This window comes from Jaculus jaculus, chromosome 2, assembly GCF_020740685.1.
Source record: "Jaculus jaculus isolate mJacJac1 chromosome 2, mJacJac1.mat.Y.cur, whole genome shotgun sequence".
Lineage (NCBI taxonomy): Eukaryota > Metazoa > Chordata > Mammalia > Rodentia > Dipodidae > Jaculus > Jaculus jaculus.
Window position 1 is genome coordinate 150622920 of NC_059103.1, and position 19716 is coordinate 150642635.

At 41.0% G+C, this 19716-nt stretch overlaps 1 protein-coding gene across 1 annotated transcript in view; it reads right to left on the reverse strand.

Annotated features, from left to right (window-relative positions):
• Mrps28 (mitochondrial ribosomal protein S28) overlaps positions 1–19716 on the reverse strand; it is a 162483-nt gene that overhangs the window by 93595 nt on the left and 49172 nt on the right. Inside the window, exon 2 of the mRNA XM_045142821.1 lies at positions 12191–12372. Within this exon, the coding sequence (XP_044998756.1) occupies positions 12191–12372 (182 nt within the window). The remainder of the gene's footprint in view (positions 1–12190; positions 12373–19716) is intronic.

A 19716-nucleotide genomic window follows, 5' to 3' on the forward strand; every position in this document is an offset into this window, starting at 1 on the left:
AATAAATTAAAATTAAAATTAAAAAATTTTAAAAAAAAAAGAGCCACTCTCAGTGGATAAGAAGATGCTTAATCAAAAATACCTAAGGCTACGGGGCCATTTCCATTCAAACCATCACAACTGTGAAGCCATTTCTCTGGTATCAACACACTGGAACAAGAAAATGTCAGAGATTTGAGAAAGCAGAAATGGGCATCACAGCAGAAAATGAGTTAAAACAAAACTATAGAACTATTACATGGTTTCTAAGCAATAATTGTACATGACATCTTTATGATGATACAATATAGAAATTCACAGGGCATCAAAAACAAACAAAACAGGGCTATATAACTTTAGGTCCAATGGACTTCAAAGATTCTGCATTTTATAGAAAGAATCAATAGAGGAATTATAAATTAAGTACTACATATTACTGACTTCTGTTACCTGAAGAATAGCTTTCATAAAATATATCCTTCTCAAATAACATGAGAATTGCTAACTACGGTGGTTTGATTCAGGTGACCCCCCCCCCCCCATAAACTTAGGTGTTCTGAAGCTAGGTTCCCCACTGATGGAGATTTGGGAATTAATACCTCCAGGAGGCAATGTATTGTTGGGGGTGGGCTTATGAGTGTTATAGACAGTTTGCCCTTGCCAGTATTTGGCACACTCTCCTATTGCTGTGGTCTACCTTATCTTGGCCAAGGGGTGATATCCACCCTCTGCTCATGTTGTCATTTTCCCTGCCACCATGGAGCTTCCTCCTCCAGCCTATAAGCTAAAATAAACTGCTTTTTTTTTTTTTTCCCCACAAGCTGCATTTAGTTGGGTGATTTCTACCAGTAATGCAAACCTGACTGCAATAGTAAAGTAGTACCAGGAGTGGAGTTGCTGCTAGGCTGTGTGGCTTTGGCCTTCTGAAGCTAATTTCCAAGAGGAATGTGGAAATATTTGAATCCTTGGCCTAAGAGATGCCTTGCAGTGCTATAAGTACAGCTTGATGGACTATTCTGGTCACAGTTGAAAGACCTGAATGCAGTAAGAACTATGGTCTGTGAGGTTTGGCTTATGAGGGTGAGAAAGAGCTTTGCTTGGACTGGACTAGAGGCAGTTTGTGTGAGGCTTGCTGTTATGCCTGTGTCCTGAGAACCTTTGCAGGGTTGCTTTGTGTAGAAATGAACTGGGGTGAGCAGAGGGATATAGCACAGAAAGAAAAATCTTTGGGTGAACTGCTGCCCATTCAGCTGCAATTTGGAGATTACAAACCTTTGAAATTGAGTCAGCTGACCTGTACTGGGGCAATGGGAAGAATGTAGACTGTTTTGAAAGGGCCTGAGTGCTCAAGGAGTATCCTGTTCTTCAAAGTTTGCTTTATGCCCCCCTCCCCCGGATTAACAAATTGGCACCCCACCTGGTATTATGGATATAAGAAATGCAGGAAAGAAAGGGTCATTGAGTTTGAAACACAGTCTTGTGTTTTGGAAATAGCCACGGGCAGTGTGAAGCAGGTTTACTGGATGCCTGCATGGAGACCCCACGGGGCCATGAGGATGAACCAAGGATTGCAGTGGAGACCCAGTGGAGATGCCAAGACCACAAGATGGCTGCTAAGGAGTGCTGCCAGCCCAGATGAAATTTTCCAGGACTGTGAGTAACCTAGCGGGAAGGGTGGAGTTGGAACTCCAGAGACTTGTTGCTGGTTAGAATTACCGGACTTGGGTCAGGTGTGGTGGTGCACACCTTTAATCCCAGCACTTGGGAGGCAGAGGTAGGAGGATCGCTGTGAGTTCAAGGCCACCCCGAGACTACATAGTGAATTCCAGGTCAGTCTGGGCCACAGTGAGACCCTATCGTGAAAAACCAAAAAAAAAAAAAAAAAAAAGTGGGCTGGAGAGATAGCTTAGCAGTTAAGCGCTTGCCTGTGAAGCCTAAGGACCCCGGTTCGAGGCTCGGTTCCCCAGGTCCCACATTAGCCAGATGCACAAGGGGGCGTACGCGTCTGGAGTTCGTTTGCAGAGGCTGGAAGCCCTGGCGCGCCCATTCTCTCTCTCCCTTTATCTGTCTTTCTCTCTGTGTCTGTCGCTCTCAAATAAATAAATAATTAATTTTAAAAAATATATTAAAAAGCATGTTCGACCATACCCTGCCTCTTTAAAAAAAATAAATATATAAATAATTGGACTTGGAGACTTGTCACTGGCTGTGTCCTATTTAAACCATGTATTGCTTCAGTATTTCTTTGCTATGCCCAATGCCATCTTTTGCTTTGTCAATGTTTATTCTGTGACATTATGGGTTTTCTGAGGTTATTTTTTGGTATTAGGGCTCAATTAAAAGAACTTGGACTGTGGGAATGTATAAACATCATTGGAATTGATAAAAACCATGGGGACTTTTAGAGTTGGACTAAATGCATTATATCTAATATCATGTATGGATATCCATTTATGGGGGCCAGGGTCAAAATGTGGTGGTTTGATTCAGGTGTCCCCCATAAACTTAGGTGTTCTGAATGCTAGGTTTCCAGCTGAGGGAGATTTGGGAATTAACACCTCCTGGAGGGTCTTCTCTATAATGATGATCTCAATTCATACAAAACTATGCCTGAGCCAGGAAAATGCTCTTAAAATATATAATACCATAGTCTTCATCAGTATAGACTGCTGTAACAAAGAACCACAAAGGTGTTGCTTATAAACAACAGACACTGGCTGGAAAAGTAGTTCAGCAGGTGAACTGCTTGTCTTGAAAGTATGAGAACCTGAGTTCAATCTCTTAGTATTCACATAAAATAAATAAATAAAAAATTGAGCTGGGCACTGTGGCACACCTTTAATTCCAGTACTTAGGAGGCAGAAGTAGGAGAATCACTGTGAGTCTGAGGCCAACCTGAGACTATATGGTGAATTCTAGGTCATCCTGAGCTAGAGTGAGACTTTACCTCATCCCCCCCCCAATTTTTTTTTAAAAAAGTTGACATAAACAACAAATTAATTTCTCACATTTCAAGAGGAGAATAAGAAGTCCAAGAACAAAGTAGCAGCTGACCCAATGTCTGCTGAAGGCCTAGTCTTGAACCACAGATGGCACATTCTCATGTATTCTCTCATACAAGAAAGGATCAAGGCAACTCTCTGGATCTCTTTATAAGGGCACGAATCATCACTTCTGAGGGCACAGCTCTACTAACCTAACACCCTCCCAACAGCCTGACCTCCTAATAACATCACACTGGTGAATATGTTTCAACATTTCAGTACTGGGGTTCATAAACATGCAGACCATAGCAACCATGGACTCAGTGCTCATGTCGGTAGACTGCCCATTATTCTCTAGTGGAACCTGCTCACTATCACACTACCTGTAGGGTCCCTGGCAGGAAAAACCCTTTATAGGTGACACTATTTTAGGTTTTGTTGACACTTGAGTGACAACATGTTTCATGACTTAGAAAGCAGCACAGATGGGCAAAAAAAAAAAAAGCACACATAGGATTTGGAGAACACACAGTTCTAATCTTTGCTTTGCTAATTACTATTTGTGTTACTGAAGCACATTCCCGGAGATTCATTTGGAAGATGGGGATAATATTGTCTACTTTCTGTTTCTCATGAGCTATAAATAAAGCAATATATGTATAATACCAAATATAGATTTTTAAAACTTTAGTATTTAATCAAAAGAAGTCAGATGGAATATGAAAAGAGAACCATTTTAATTCATACTGAGAAAAAAAATCTGAGAAACTGTGTGCACATTGTATACATATGGCAGAAGAAAATTATCTCAAGACTGACTATATGATGGAAAAAGTGCTGTGTCTCAATCACAGTGGAAGCTCTATGACTTACAGATCATGGAGGAACAGGTGAAGATTCATAACAACGGGGCACCTACACTGTAAAAGTTACAAACCTAAAACAAACCAACCAATGTTCTGACACTGGATAAGGCACAATGCCTACTCTCTCAGTAGGGGTTCACTCACTAGAGCTCTGCACTGCCTTCCTTTCAGAAGTCCAGCTACACTGCAGATCCTGACAGCTAAGGCTGCCACTGGAAAGCAGAACTAGAACGGAAAGATCTGGAAACCAGTACCTTCCCAAATACTGATGACCTTTTGCTCAATCTTTTTGTTGTATCAGGTGATTGTTTGAGACACTCTGTAGTCCAGGCTGACCTCAAGCTCATGGCAATCTTCCTTCCTTAGCCTCTCAAGTGCTGAGATTACAAGCATGCACTACCACATCTGTTGTATGTTTGTCTGTTTGTTTTTTAAATCTCTCTGGTATTCTTGCTCAACCAATTTCTAATGAAAAAGAAACTAAACTCTAGAGTCTCTCCAAACCATTAAAATTAGGGGCTAAAGAGATAGCTCCACAGTTAAGCACTTGCCCATAAAGCCTAACAACCCAAGTTCTATCCCCTAGTTCCTACGTAAAGCCAGATGCACAAAGTGGCACGTGCATCTGGAGTGCATTTGCAGCAGCTAGAGACTCTGGTGTGTCTTTTCTCTCTCTGCTGGGCATACCAGCACTCAGGAAATAGAGAGAGGGGGAAATCACTGTGAGTTTGAGGGCAGCTGGAGACAACATAGTGAATTCCAGGTCAGCCTGTACTAGAGTGATACCTTACCACAAAGAGAGAGAGAGAAAGAGAGAGAGAGGGAAGGGAAGAGAAGAGAAGAGAAGAGATAGAAGGCAGGGAGAGAGGGAGGAAGAAGGGGAGGGAGGGAGGGAGGGAGGGAGGAAGGGAGGGAGGGAGGGAGGGAAGAAAGACATTAAAATTTGCTTCCATAGCTGAGGACAGTGATTCATGTCTGTGATCTTTCCACTAGGGAAACTGAGGTAGGAGAGTTTGAGGTCAATCTATGCTACCTAGTGAGAGCCCCATTTCAAAAAAGCAACCAGCCAACCAAACAAATAAACAAAAATTAACTTGGGAACAATGTGAAAGAAAACTATAATGATAAAAACTTTTGTGGTTAGTACCTTAAGTATTAAATCCCAGCCAATGTTCTAAATCTCTGAATTTCTTTAGAATATTTCTATTTTGCACCTGCCCTATTTGGTGGGGCACAGATCTGAATTTAGGGAAGACTAACCTCTAGTGTACCCAGCCCAGGAGTAGGCTAGCTGCCTCTAGCAGCAGCCTGAGGAAACAAAGAAACTGAACAGAATGTTAGGTGAAGCCATTACTAAGCCTGCTGCATCCGCTGTCACCGCTGCTCTGATGTCACTGTGGCTGTGGCTTCCTCTGCATACAGGAATTCATTGTCACCTTTGTTGAACAGCCAAAAACCCATCATACGTGAACAAGTAATATAGTGCATAAGCAAAGGATAAGGAACTTTCAACTTTCTGGATAATCCTTAAACATTTGTTGAAGGAAGGGATTCAGGGGCATGACCTGTTGGACTCTGCTGATCCAGAACACACACACACACACACACACCACAAGAACAACCATATTAAGCCCACCTGTTGTCTTCAACAGATCTGTGGGCCCATAGTTACTGATCTCATTATCTTCAATGCTATGGTCAGCATTTCTTATGCATGCTCTAAGTCGAGAGTTCAACCAGGCCTCGGAGAAAAGGAGCATAAAGCATATTATAAGATCAGTCAGTACCTCTAAACATTGCTTGTCAATATTGGTCATCTGTGCTGTCCAGGCTAAAGGTACAGCAAGGCAGAGAAAACCTAGTCACATTTCTTTAAGTGAGTCGATTACACAGTTGTAAGATTAACTTTAGGGCAAATTACAAGTAAAGAGTTTAACATCTCACAACAATCATGTCAGAAAAGTTACTTGTAAGGTCCATAAGAATTGTTCCCATAGTTCTTCCGCAAATTTCATTCTTTTAAAAAAGATATTTTTATTAATTTATTGATGGTAGAAAGAGAGGCAGAGAGAGAGAAAGAGGAAGAATGGGCACACCAGGGCCTCCAGTTACTGCAAACAAATTCGAGACGCATGTGTTACCTTGTACATCTGGCTTATGTGGATCCTGGGGAATCTAGCCTGGGTCCTTAGGTTTCGCAGGCAAGTGCCTTAATGGCTAAACCAGTGCTCCAGCCCTTTCATTCTTAGAGCTCATTCCCAGAGACTGTTCTTATAGTACATCCCCACAGCAACTCAGCTGAAGTAAACCAACAATTTATGCTTAAAATGTTACTATTCTTAAATTTTTAGTAAATACCACAAAGTATTCAACTATTAGAACCTCCAAAAGCTATTATGTACTTGAGAGGAGCCAACTGTAGGCATTTTCATCTTTCACATGTCCTTCCAACCAAGTCCTGGAAAAAAATTAAGCATGTACAGAAACAGAAAAAAAAAAAATGTTACTATTCTTGCAATACCTTTCTGGACTTAGTTTATTCTTTTACAAGTATTTTGGGGGGGGGGGGCTAGAGAATGGCTTAATGGTTAAGGCATTTGCCTACAAAGCCAAAGGACCCAGGTTCGATTCCCTATGAGCCACATAAACCAGATGCACAAGGTATGTATCTGGAGTTCGTTTGCAGTGGTTGGAGGCCCTGACACACCCATTCTCTCCTTCTTCCTCCCCCCTCCCTCTCTCTCTTTCTCTCAAATAAATAAATAATAAAGAAAAAGAAAAAAGTATTATTTGGAGCTGAAGACCTGGCTCAGTGGTTAAAGGCACTTGCTTTCAAAGCTTGCCAGCTTGGGTTTAATTTCCCAGCCACCCACATAAAGCCAGACAGGCATTTGTTTGTAGCAGGAGACCTTAAAATGTCTACACTAGTATACACATGTATGCGTGCACACACACACTGTACACATATACACACATTCATAGACACAAAAGAAATAGAGTTGCACCCTATTTTCAAAGTAGTTTTACATTTATCAATTTTATTTTTTATGTATTTATTTGACAGCGAATGGATGTAGCAGGGCCTCCAGCCACTGCAGACGAACTCCATACATGTGAGCCTCCTTGTGCATCCGGCTAACATGGGTTCTGGGGGATCGAACCTGGGTCCTTTGGCTTTGCAGACAAATGCCTTAACCATCAAGCCATTCTCTAGCCCTTTTTTTTCTTTTGGTTTTTCAAGGCAGGGTCTCACTCTGGTCCAGGCTGACCTGGAATTAACTATGTAGTCTCAAGGTGGCCTTGAACTCATTGTGATCCTCCTACCTCTGCCTTCCGAATGCTGGGATTAAAGGTGTGTGCCACCATGCCTGGTGAGTTCTGGGAACATTTTCTTAAAGAATGTGGTTCATGATATATTTCTATTGCAAAAAAAAATCCTGAATAATACCTTCCTTCCTTTCTTTCTTTCTTTATTTCTTTATTTCTTTATTTATTTATTTTATTTGAGAGTGACAGAGAGACAAAGAGGCAGATATAGAGAGAGAATGGGCACTCCAGGGCCTCCAGCCATTGCAAACGAACTCCAGATGTGTGTGCTCCCTTGTGCATCTGGCTAACATGGGTCTGGGGGAATCCAGCCTCAAACCGGGGCTTCACAGGCAAGCACTTAACCACTGATTCATCTCTCCAACCTTAATACCTTTATTTTTATTTATGTATCTGTGTGTGTGTGTGTATGAGCATGTGCATATGTATCTCTGTGTGCGTGTGTGAGCATGCCATGGTACATATATAAAGATCAGAGGACAACCTCAAGGCATTTGTCCTTACCTTCCACCTTGTTTGAGACAAGGTCTTGCTTGTCACAGCCTGTTATCGCCTGTCCCCTGTGATTGCCAGACTAGCAGGCCTATAAGCTTTGGAACTCTGCTGACTCCATCCACCATTGTCATAGGAGCAGAAACATGTGCTACTTGTATCTAATTTTCTATGAGTTCTGGGGATCTGAAATCCAGTCAGTCATCAGGCTGATGCAGAAAGTACTTTAATCACTAAGCCATTTCCCTAGCCTGTAACTCTATTTCTTAGCACCCTCTCTTAACACCCACCCCCTGCACTGACTCTGAAGCCTTTCTAAGGCATTTTAGTTAAAAGGGTGGGGGGGAGACTATTTCTTTAAAATAAATATTAAAACAAAAAAGGGAGAGCCAGGTGGTATACACATGTAAGTTCAGTTGGGGGGGGGGGGGTCGTGAGGCAGGGGATCACAACTTCAAGGCCAGCTCAAGCTACAAAGTGGCCAAACTAGGCCAAACTGAGCTGTAGTTAAGACCTTATCTCAAAAAAAAAAGAAAGAAAGAAAGAAAGAAAAACATAACAAAACAAAAAATATAGAGCTTATTAAAAGGCTCTTTCTCATCCAATTGGAATATTGAAATAACCAATTTGATTTCTAATTCTTATTAGTTTCTGTAAGTCTAAAATGCCACTAAGCTGATTTACTAATATAATATTTGGCTAAATTAGACATTCCACTAAATTTTAGTTATTTTTCACTGCATCTAACTATTTCCAAATGAACAGGCTAGGGATTCATTTCAGTGGTAAAGCATTTGCCTAACAAAATTATAAATTTCAAACATGAGATTTTTGTGTATGTATGAATTCTTGGTAGCTCTATTGCATGCCTCTCCAGTACAAACTTTGTAGATGAAAACATTGTGTGCAATGTCACACAAAATAAGTGTATGCATGTTCTTGGAACCATGAGCCATGGTGAGACACCTCCATAAAGGGACTAAAATGAAAAAATGGGGTCAGGCTGCAGCTGATAAGTGATATTATATAAATGCCCAAGTCTTATTGGTAGCAACTTAAAATGTATCCTAAGAGGAAGAGATTTAACCTCCCAGATTCTGCTCCATCAGAAGCCTGACAATGTGGAGATAGGATAAAAAGATATGGCGTGATCCATAACTGTTTTGTCTAGCCACATGATTTAAACATAGAGATATGAAAAAAAACACGAGAAACGACCAAGCCAAACCTTACTACTGCCCCCATCCAGTGCTATCATCTTTCCACCAGTGTCAAAGACAACAGACTTACATTTGTGTCAAGTTTTCACTCACGTGTTTTGTTTTCAATATAAAAGTAAAAAATAACTCAAACAGTAACTATATGGCCTGATACTTTTCTGTAACATTTTCAGAGGATAAGTGACAGACAGCTATAAGAAACTAAGTACTCAGCTGAAGAGATGGCTTAGCGGTTAAGCGCTTGCCTATGAAGCCTAACGACCCTGGTTCGAGGCTCAATTCCCCAGGTCCCACGTTAGCCAGATGCACAAGGGGGCACACACGCCTGGAGTTCATTTGCAGTGACTGGAGGCCCTGGTGCACCCATTCCCTCTCTCTCTCTCTCTCTCTCTCTCTCTCCCTCTCTCTGCCTCTTTCTCTCTATGTATGTTGCTCTCAAATAAATAAATAAACAAAAAAATTTAAGAAACTAAGTGCTCATACACACACACACACACACACACACACACACACACACACACATATATACACACACACATACATACATACATACATCAAGAGACTTAAGAGATACTCCATAAAGAGGATAAACTTTCCTTTCATGATAAAGTTAAAAACTAGACAAGGCATATGAAATTTAGAAAATCTCTCTCCTAAAATAATGTATGTAGCCATAGGGCTAGAGTTGTTATTAACAATATATAAACAGGTAGGGAGGGCTAAAACAATCAAGTCGTTCAGGTTAAATATTGTCTGAAGTGAACTACTCCCTTGGATGTACATAGATATGTGAATTCTGGTCCATAGATTTAGAAAGGAATAGAGTTTAAGCTTTGACATCTACTTCTTTTTTTAAGAAAGTGCTTTCAGCTGGGTGTGGTGGCGCATGCCTTTAAATCCTAGCACTCAGGAGACAGAGGTAGGAGGACTGTATGAGTTCGAGGCTACCCTGAGACTACATATGAATTCCAGGTCAGCCCAAGCTAGAGTGAAACCCTACTATACACATGTATGCGTGCACACACACACTGTACACATATACAGGGGGGGGAGAGGGAAGCTTTGATAGTATTTCAGACATACCAATATAAATAGCAATGGAAACCTTTTTATCTGAGTAATGTTGTTTTCTATTCATCAGTATTTTGTCACCATACATAGAACTACCGATATTTTTAACTGATCGATACACTTGTTTGCTGTTTATTCCTCCTCCTCTCATTAGAATATTCATTTCATGAGAATAAAGAACTGTTGGTTCAGCTGACCTGCCTGTAGTGCCTGGCAAACTGAAGAGGCCCAGTAAGTATCTTAATGAAGGATGAATACACAAATGAACAAAGCAACTCTCATACTGGCCACCTTCTTTGTGATCCTTGTTCATGAATGTAATGACTGTAAGCATTTTGGAAGTTAAGTGGGCATTTCTGGGAATAGCAATTGTATACTGGGCAGGTGGTTCCATGGAAGCAGGAGCTAGGAGATAGGCACTACAGGTAGCTAGAGAACAAAAAGATGCAGATGTTTAACACTCCTACATACATTTTTTCAAAAAGACAGGGTTGGAGAGATGGCTTAGGGGTTAAGGTGTTTGCCTGTAAAGCCAAAGGATTTCAGGATCAATTTCCCAGGACCCATGTAAGCTAACTGAACAAGGTAGCATATGCGTCTGGAGTTCGTTTACAGTGGCTAAAGGTCCTGGCACACCCATTCTCTATCTGCCTCCCTCTTCTCTCTCTCTCTTTTACTCTCTCTCTCTCTCTCTCTCTCTCAAATAAATAATAAAATAAATAAACAAATAAATAAAGATTCTAATACAGTGACTGCTCCAAAGACTAGAGAACTACTATGAGCTATCCCCTCTCCTTCAGAAAGACTTGTAGCTGGGCATGATGGCACACACCTTTAATCCCAGCACTTGGGAAGCAGAGGTAGGAGAGGACTGCTGTGAGTTTGAGGCCACCCTGAGACCACATAGTGAATTCTAGGTCTGCCTGAGCTATATTGAGACCCTACCTCAGAATAACAACAACAAAAAAAGACTTGTACAGTAGACTGTTTCACTGGGGAAAGAACAAGAGTAAATAAAGGATTTTAAACAGCCATTTCCATAAAAGAATGTGTATGTATGTGGTATGTATATTGTTCCAAATGAAAATCTGAGATTTAATAAATGTTGCAACAGATTTCAACACTTAACCATACAAGTGTACTATACCCAAAGAATTCAAATCATACTATAAAACTTATTAGAGAAATATCTAATCTCAAATACTAACAATTAAAACTTTGTGATTTACAAATAGGCATAAGAATCAAATCTGTAATTCTAAAATATTCAAGACATTCTGTAATATGTTTAAGAACATGCCTCAATGACAAAACAGATGCCATAAAATTTTAATGAAATGGAAAAAAAAAACATGGAGTAAAAGATTTTCACAATGAAGTAAATACCCATAAAAGAAATATTAACAAAATTCCATCTTAATATAAAAAAGTGTTGGGCACAATAGTGCACACCTGTAATCTCAACATTTCAAGGCAGAAGGATTACCACAGATTCCAGACCAGCCATGATTACCAACAAGATGGTGTCTCAAAAACAAAAATTAGTATTTGAAAACGTTGCAATTACCTTTGCTTTGCTGGGACAAAACACCCAACCAAAACCAGCTGATAGGAGGAAAATTGTTTAATTTGGTTTACAGTCTCAAGGGGAAGGTCCATGTTGGCAGAGGAAAGTATGGCTTAAACAAAGGCTGCACATTACCTCTGCCACAGCAAGGGGAGCTGGCTATAAACCCCCTAAGTTCACTCCCCTAAGACACACCTCCTCCAGCAAGGATCCACCTCCCAAACTGCCATCAGCTGGAAACCAAGCATTCAAATCACATAAGTGTTTATGGAAGCCACCTAATTTAATCCACTACATTCCACTCCTTATGCCCATAAGCTGATACCCATCCATGAAGCATAAATACAATGCATTCAGTCCAACTTTAAACGTCCCCATAGTTTTTTATGAATCCCAATGCTGTTCAAACATCTCCATAGTCCAAGGTTTCTACTGTTGTCCTATAAAACCAAAATAACAATGGCACAGAGTAAACATTCACACTACAAAAGATGGCATTGAAAGAAAATATTGAGACAATGCAAGATCTAAATCAAACAGGGCAAACATCACATTCTGAAGCTCTAATTCTGACATCTATAACCAGCTATAGCATCTCCAAGAAAATAAATATCTCTTTCTTAAAAAAAAAAACCTGTTCAACAAAACGTTTGAGGCACATCATTTGGAAATTATTCCACTTACTCGCCATCCACTTCGGGCCTTTTACATACACAGTGAAACTTGCCGCCAAAATCTATGTAAAGATCATTTTCCACGATATGAAAGATTCGTCCAATGACCACTTTATCCTTAGCAGGCCCCATCTGTGTCAGAGGAGAGCGTCTCAGCATGGATGCAAATGATTCCACATTTTTTGGGTACTCCTAAATATGAAAATAAACATTTATACACATTAAATACAACATAAAGCATAGGCTCATAAGCATAAGATTTTAAAAGGATATATTTTTAAATTTTTATTTGAGACAGAAAGAGAGAGAGAGAGAGAAGAGAAAGAGAAAGAGAAAATGGGCACACCAGGGCCTCTACCCATTGCAAACAAACTCCGGGTGCATGTGCCACCAGATGCATCTGGCCTTCGTGGAGTCTGGGGAGTCAAACCTGCATTCTTAGGGTATGTAGGCAAGCTTCTTAACTGCTAAGCCATTTCCCAGCCCTTCAAAGGGTATTTTAAAGTCCATTTCATATATATTTACACGTTTGTAAGGGATATACAGGAAGTTAGTCAGAGAAAAATATGTTGTAGTAAGAATAAAAGAACATAAGTAGAATTCTGCTTGAAAAGAGAAATATGCTCTTCAACCTCTTCCTCCTCCTCTTTTCCTTCTGTAAGAAGAACCACAGTCAAGTAGGCCCAGCTGTCTGGCTGGGGAGGGTGTGATGTGGCAGAGCAGAGTGACTCTCAAAAGGTGAGCAGGTGAGGATAAGGGGAGAGTGAGCACACAAAGCTAGCCAGAATGTGAGTGGTGCTATAAACACCCGAGGGTGAGAAAGGCATCCAAGGAGGCTACTGACTTTGCTCCCAGGACTGAGCATCAGTGAAAACACCTTGTGACTCAAGTCTAGGGAGAGTGACTTCTTTTAATATAAATCTGAGTATGTATTCAGATTAAACGGCCCGACGATCTTTCATCACAATTACCAGTCTGGGTAAGACTTCTTGTTACAGACAAACTCAATGTCCTCATACTCCTCTTTTTGCTAAAGTAGAATTCCAAGAGAGAAACAGCCTCTGTAGTCATTTTATGCTACTCACTTTCTAGGAGTCTTCACAGACTGAATCTGCTTGAAGGCAGAATTTAATATGGAATATAGAGTAATTGCTCTTTCTTTTTTCTTCACAAATGTTTTCAAACATAGCTTCCTCAGAAAGTCATGAGCACAGCTCGTACCTCTTTCACCTTAACCTGCACATGCTCTGTCCTGTATGCTCAGGCACTAACTAAGGGATGTACAGGAGCGGAATCACAGAAGAATATGAGCAATTTTTTACATTATTTTATATAAAGAACTATTAATTTTTTCATTTTTATCTTATTTACAAGCAGAAAAAGAGAGACAGAGAAGACAGAGAGAATGGATTACTAGGGCCTCTAGCTACTGCAAAAGAACTCCAGACACATGTGCATTTTGTGCGTCTGGCTTTACATGGGTACTAGGGAATCAAATTCAGGTCATTAGGGTTTGCAGGCAGGCACTGTAACCACTGAGCCACCTCTCCAGTTTGAAGATGAGCAATTTGATATGACTCCCTACATCCTATACTTTGGGTGGGTTTACATATTACTCAGAGAATATTAAACATTTGATAGCACATTTACTTTTTAAATTATATAATTACATGTATACCATAATTTTTTTTCCTTTTCTTTATGCAGAAACTACTTTCTTTCTTTCTTTTTTTGTTGTTTTCGAGGTAGGGTCTCACTCTAGCCCAGGCTGACCTGGAATTCATTATGGAGTCTCAGGGTGCCTCTCGAACTCAGAGTGATCCTCCTACCTCATTCTCCCAGTGCTGGGATTAAAGGCATGCACCACCAAGCCTGGCTCTTTTTTTTAAAAAATAAACACTCTTCTAGTTTTTATTTATTTGAGAAAGAGAGATAAAGAGGAAGAGGCAGATATAGAGAATGGGCACAGCAGGGACTCCAGCCACTGCAAATGAACTCCAGATGCATGTGTCACCTTGTACATGTGGCTTACATGGGTCCTGGGGAATTGAACCTGGGTCCTTTGGCTTTGCAGGCAAGCTCCTTAATTACTAAGCAATCTCTCCAGCACCAGAACCTATTTTCTTTTTTTTTCCTGAGGTAGGGTCTCACTCTAGCTCAGGCTGACCTGGAATTCACTGTGTAGTCTCAGGGTGGCCTCGAACTCACGGTGATCCTCCTACCACTGCCTCCCGAGTGCTGGGATTAAAGGTGTGCGCCACCACACCTGGCTCGAACCTATTTTCTTAAGGTACTTGTATAAGAAGCTTATACTGTACTTTGTTGAGTTATAACTAGTGTCATAGCTTATGGCATGCATTCCTGGCTGTCCTGGTCTGCTGAATATCTATGCTGCCCCTTCCATGCTCAGGATCCCTTTGTGATATGTTTTATCCCACTGAAAGAAATTTATCACCTTATCTTCCCCTGGCATCGAAGGGATTCGGATTCAATCAGCTGTCTTGCCCTTCTTTCTCCTGAAGCAGAGATCATAAACTTATGTTCCATGGGCCAAATTCAACACCTGGGTGTGTTTTGCCTCATTGGAAAATGATTGTATTGTAGTTATGTTCTTGTTGCTCAAATAAAGCACCTGTCCAAAAGCAGCTAGTGGGAAGAAAATTTTTGTTTTAGCTTACAGTCTCGAGGGGATGCTTCATGACGGTAGGGAAAGCGTGGCATGAGCAGAGGCTGGACACCTCTGCCACAGTAGGTGGAAAACAGCAGTGGGAGAGTGAACCAAACTCTGACAAAGGGGATCTGGCTGTAACACCCCTAAGTCCATCCCTAGTAACATACCTCCTCTAGCAAGGCACCACCACCCAGGTTTAATCCTATAGGCTTAACATAGGCACAGCTTCAAGTTATCCTCTAAGAGACTGTGTGAACAGTCACACCAAGTAAGCCAGGGGTGACAAGCAGCCACTGCACTCCTCTGCTGTGTCACAATATGCCACTCACAGCACAGCTGGTAAAAGCCAAAAGATCTCAACATGGCTTCCTGTGGCCCTTGCATCCAGGAAGGCTCCTGCCCACTTTCCTCTACTTTCTTATTTCCCCACTTCTGCGCAAACAACTACCAGCTTTCCTCTCTTCTGAAGATAACTTACCCATGACTAACTCTGTCTGTTCCTAAACTGCCATACTCACATTCAAGCATATGAAAAGAGGGCTGGAGAGATGGCTTAGCGGTTAAGCGCTTGCCTGTGAAGCCTAAGGACCCCGGTTCAAGGCTCGGTTCCCCAGGTCCCACGTTAGCCAGATGCACAAGGGGGCGCATGCGTCTGGAGTTCGTTTGCAGTGGCTGGAAGCCCTGGCACGCCCATTCTCTCTCTCTCTCTCCCTCTATCTGTCTTTCTCCCTGTGTCTGTTGCTCTCAAATAAATAAATAAAAATTGAACAAAAAAAATTTTAAAAAATATTAAAAAAAAAAAGATGCTTGGGCTAAGATTAATTTCATGGTAGACAGGCTTCTTCCTTACATTAAGGAAACCCAATTTAACTGACTGATTAAAAGATTCCCTTGAGGTAGAAAATCTCTTGCAAAATGTTATATTATAAATTTTATAAAAATTTACTTTTATAAGAATTATTACTTTCTTTCTGTTACATTTTTAAATTAAAGTGAAAGTCTTATGTTTCCTAAAAGAGTAAGTCAGAGGGTTTTTTAACCTTTGTTGGCTACATTAAGTGTACGTTTAAAATAATATTTTTATTTACTTATTTGCAAGGAGAGACAGAGTAAGTGGACACTCCAGAGCATCTTGCCACTTCAAACAAATTCCAAATACATGTGCCACTATGTGCATCTGGCTTTATGTGGGTCCTGGGATTTAAATCTGGACCGTCAGGCTCTGCAAGCAAGTGCCTTTAACCACTGAGCCACCTCTCCAGCCCCTCTGTCTGATACTTTTGCCTCTAGCTTTTGTTTGTTTTGTTTTGTTTTATTTTGAGGTAGGGTCTCACTCTAGCTCAGGCTGACCTGGAATTCACTATGTCAACTCAGGCTGTCCTCAAACTCACAGCAATCCACCTACCTCTGCCTCCCAAGTGCTGGGATTAAAGGCATACACCACCATGCCTGGCTACCTTTATTTTCTTCATCACATTTTCCAATGGAGATGAATGTGTTTTGATGAGTGAAAAGCCTAACACCTAAATTTGTTCTTAAATTGTATTCATTACAGATCACTGATTTTGTGGAAAATATCTCAAATAATCAGACAAAGCCGTCACAATAGTCTAGAACTACTTCTGAATTCCTTGAGAATAAACCAAATTATGCTTATTTACTTGTCAGGTCACTTCTAAATATACCAAATGTAACAACTCCCATAATAGATGTTGACCATAGGGAGTCCTGTTTATAAAGTATCTAAACCAATGCTGTTAGCACCTCTCTTGCTGATGCAGCCCAGTCTGTTGGCACACTGTCAACTGCCAGTCCAACAGAGCTAAGTGCCCAACAATTGAAAACATCACCACAAAGTTTATTTACACAACTGTCACAAGGAAAGCAGGTACTCTAAAAGTGACTGCTTACTATAATATTTGGCTATAGAGCTGGATATAGTGGTTCATACCTGTTGCAGTCCGGTTCGCATTGCTGGTAGAAATCACCCAACCAAGAGTAGCTTCTGGGAAAAAGAGGTTTATTTTGCCTTACATGCTCAAGGGGAAGCTTCACGATGGCAGGGGAAAACGATGACATGAGCAGAGGGTGGACATCACACCCTGGCCAACATAAGATGGACCATAGCAACAGGAGAGTGTGCCAAACACTGGCATGGGGAAACTGGCTATAAAGCCCATAAGCCCGCTCCCAACAATACACTCCCTCCAGGAGGCATTAATTCCCAAATCTCCATCAGCTGGGAACCTAGCATTCAGAACACCTAAGTTTATGGGGGACACCTGAATCAAACCACCACAATACCTATAATCTCAGCACTGTGGAGGCTGAGACAGGAGGATAACCTTGAGGATGAAGGGCAGCCTGGGCTACATATAGTAAGTTCTAGATTAGCCTGGACTACATAGTAAAACCCTGTCTCAAAAAAATAAAAGTAAGGGCTGGAGAGATGGCTTAGTGGTTAAGTGCTTGCCTGTGAAGCCTAAGGATCCCGGTTCAAGGCTCAATTCCCCAGGAACCACGTTAGCCAGATGTACAAGGGGGCACACGCGTCTGGAGTTTGTTTGCAGTGGCTGGTGGCCCTGCTGCGCCCATTCTCTCTCTCTCTGTCTGCCTCTTTCTTTCTCTGTCTGTTGCTCTCAAATAAATAAATAAAAATGAACAACAACAAAAAAAGTAAACCAGGCATGGTGGTGCACGCCTTTAATCCCAGCATTTAGGAGGCAGAGGTAGGAGGATTGCCATGAGTTCAAGGTCACCCTGAGACTCCATAGTGAATTTCAGGTCAGTCTGGGCTAGAGTGAGACCCTACCTCGAAAACAATAAATAAATAAATGTAAATAATAGTATAGAACTCAGATATCATTATATAGTTGTACCACTTTATTCCTGTGACCACTGAAAATTAGACAGGACTATCTAGGAAGAAAAGGGGCAGGTAAAGGGACTATACAGATAGAAAACAGTAAAACTTCCATTTTTTCATTCCTCAAATATATACTGAATGCTGAGTACTATTGTAGTAAGAATAGGAAATGTCTTCCAGGGGTTCATGTGTTTCAAGAACATTTGGTCCTCAGCTAGTGGTGCTATTTTGGAAGGTTGTGCAGTCTCTAGGAGGTATAGCCTGACTGGAGGAAGTGGGTCACTGGAAGCTCTCTGCTCCAAGGAGTCTCAGATATATATTCCTACCACTATGCTTCCCCTCAATGATGGACATTATTCCTTCAAACTGTGAACCAACATAATCATGTCCTTTCTTAAATTGCTTCTTGTCAGATATGTGGTCACAACAACAAAAAATTAACAAATATATAAGTGGTGCAATATGAAACATGTGAAACAGTATAATGAAACCAACATGACAACAGTGCTTTAAGGTCCAAAACACTGGTGAAAGTACTAGATGCACATTTCATGCCAGAAGAAATTTCTAGTGCCGGAGTGACAGCACTTTCTTGTGATTTTGAAAAGAATGCTGTGGTAGCAGTGTACAACATATACCACAGGAAGACAGAGAAAATGGAAAGAGGAAAAAAGCTCCTTTAGTTAGCCAGGGCAGAAGTGATAGAGGACCTACACTGAAGAAAGGATACAGAGATATTTACCATATATCAAAGGGGGACTTGATACCTAAGAGACTGTAGAAGTAAAGAAAAGGGTGGGTCACAAGTAAAGGGGAAGAATAGCTCAGAAAGGGGAAGAGACGAAGTTCAGTTTTACATAAGTTTATTGGATAAACCTATATAAAATATTAGGAACAATGGCTATGAGATAGCTTTAAAAAACAGTACACATGGGCTGGGGAAATGGCTTAGTGGTTAAGGCATTTGCCTGAAAAGCCGAAGGACCCAGGTTCAATTCCCCAGGATCCACATGAGCCAGATGCTCCATTGGGCACATGCATCTGGAGTTCATTTGCAATGGCTGGAGGCCCTGGTGCGCTCGCTCTCCCTCCCTCCCTCTCTCTCTCTCTCTCTCTCACTTGCTCGCTCTCGCTCTCTCTCTCCCTCTACCTCTCTCTCAAATAAATAAATAGAATATTTAAAACAAAAACAGTATATGGGGAGGTAATATGATGGAGAATGGAATTTCAAAGGGGAAAGTGGGGGGGGGGAGGGAATTACCATGGGATTTTTTTTTATAATCATGGAAAAATGCTAATAACAATTAAAAAAAAAAAACAGTATAGCCCAGTTTTGGTTCTTCAAGACTAACCACTATACACGCAGCTCACTGCAAGGCTCCTTCGCCAAAATCAATGGACTGGTCATTCAAGATGGCACAGTACTTACTGTTATCTCCCCCTCCTGAGATTCCATTAAATGATGGCAAGGAATGCATGAAAAAATTATAAATTCTCACTATTGAAGAAAGGAACAGCACAGAGTTCAAACCACAGAAGCAATGAAGACGTATGCTAGACAGAATGACCTCCTCCCAAAAGTCAATCTATCTGGAAACACTTCATAAAAACACGGGGCTGAGGCATGACAAGAGTAAAAGAAATCCAAAATGAGAAGACAGGTTAAAACAAAGCAATGATTACAGCCAGCAAAGGCAAGGCAGCCAGTCTTTTGCTAAGCAACACCAAGCCCACAATGCCCAATAAGAAGGCATTCACTGCCCTGGCAAAACCAAATGCAGTATTTTTATTTTACTTGTTTATTTATTTATTTTGTCTTCTCTGAGGGCGAAAAAGAAAGAAGCTTGTTTGGGATGGTTAATTATACACAGGAACAGAATAACTTAACAAAAGCAGTGAAGAAACACAAGTAAATGACAGCTATGGAGAGATTAGTGAGGATGAATAGAACAGCACTCCTGCAGTAAGGCTCAAGGTCTCATGACAGGGCTCACCAGCT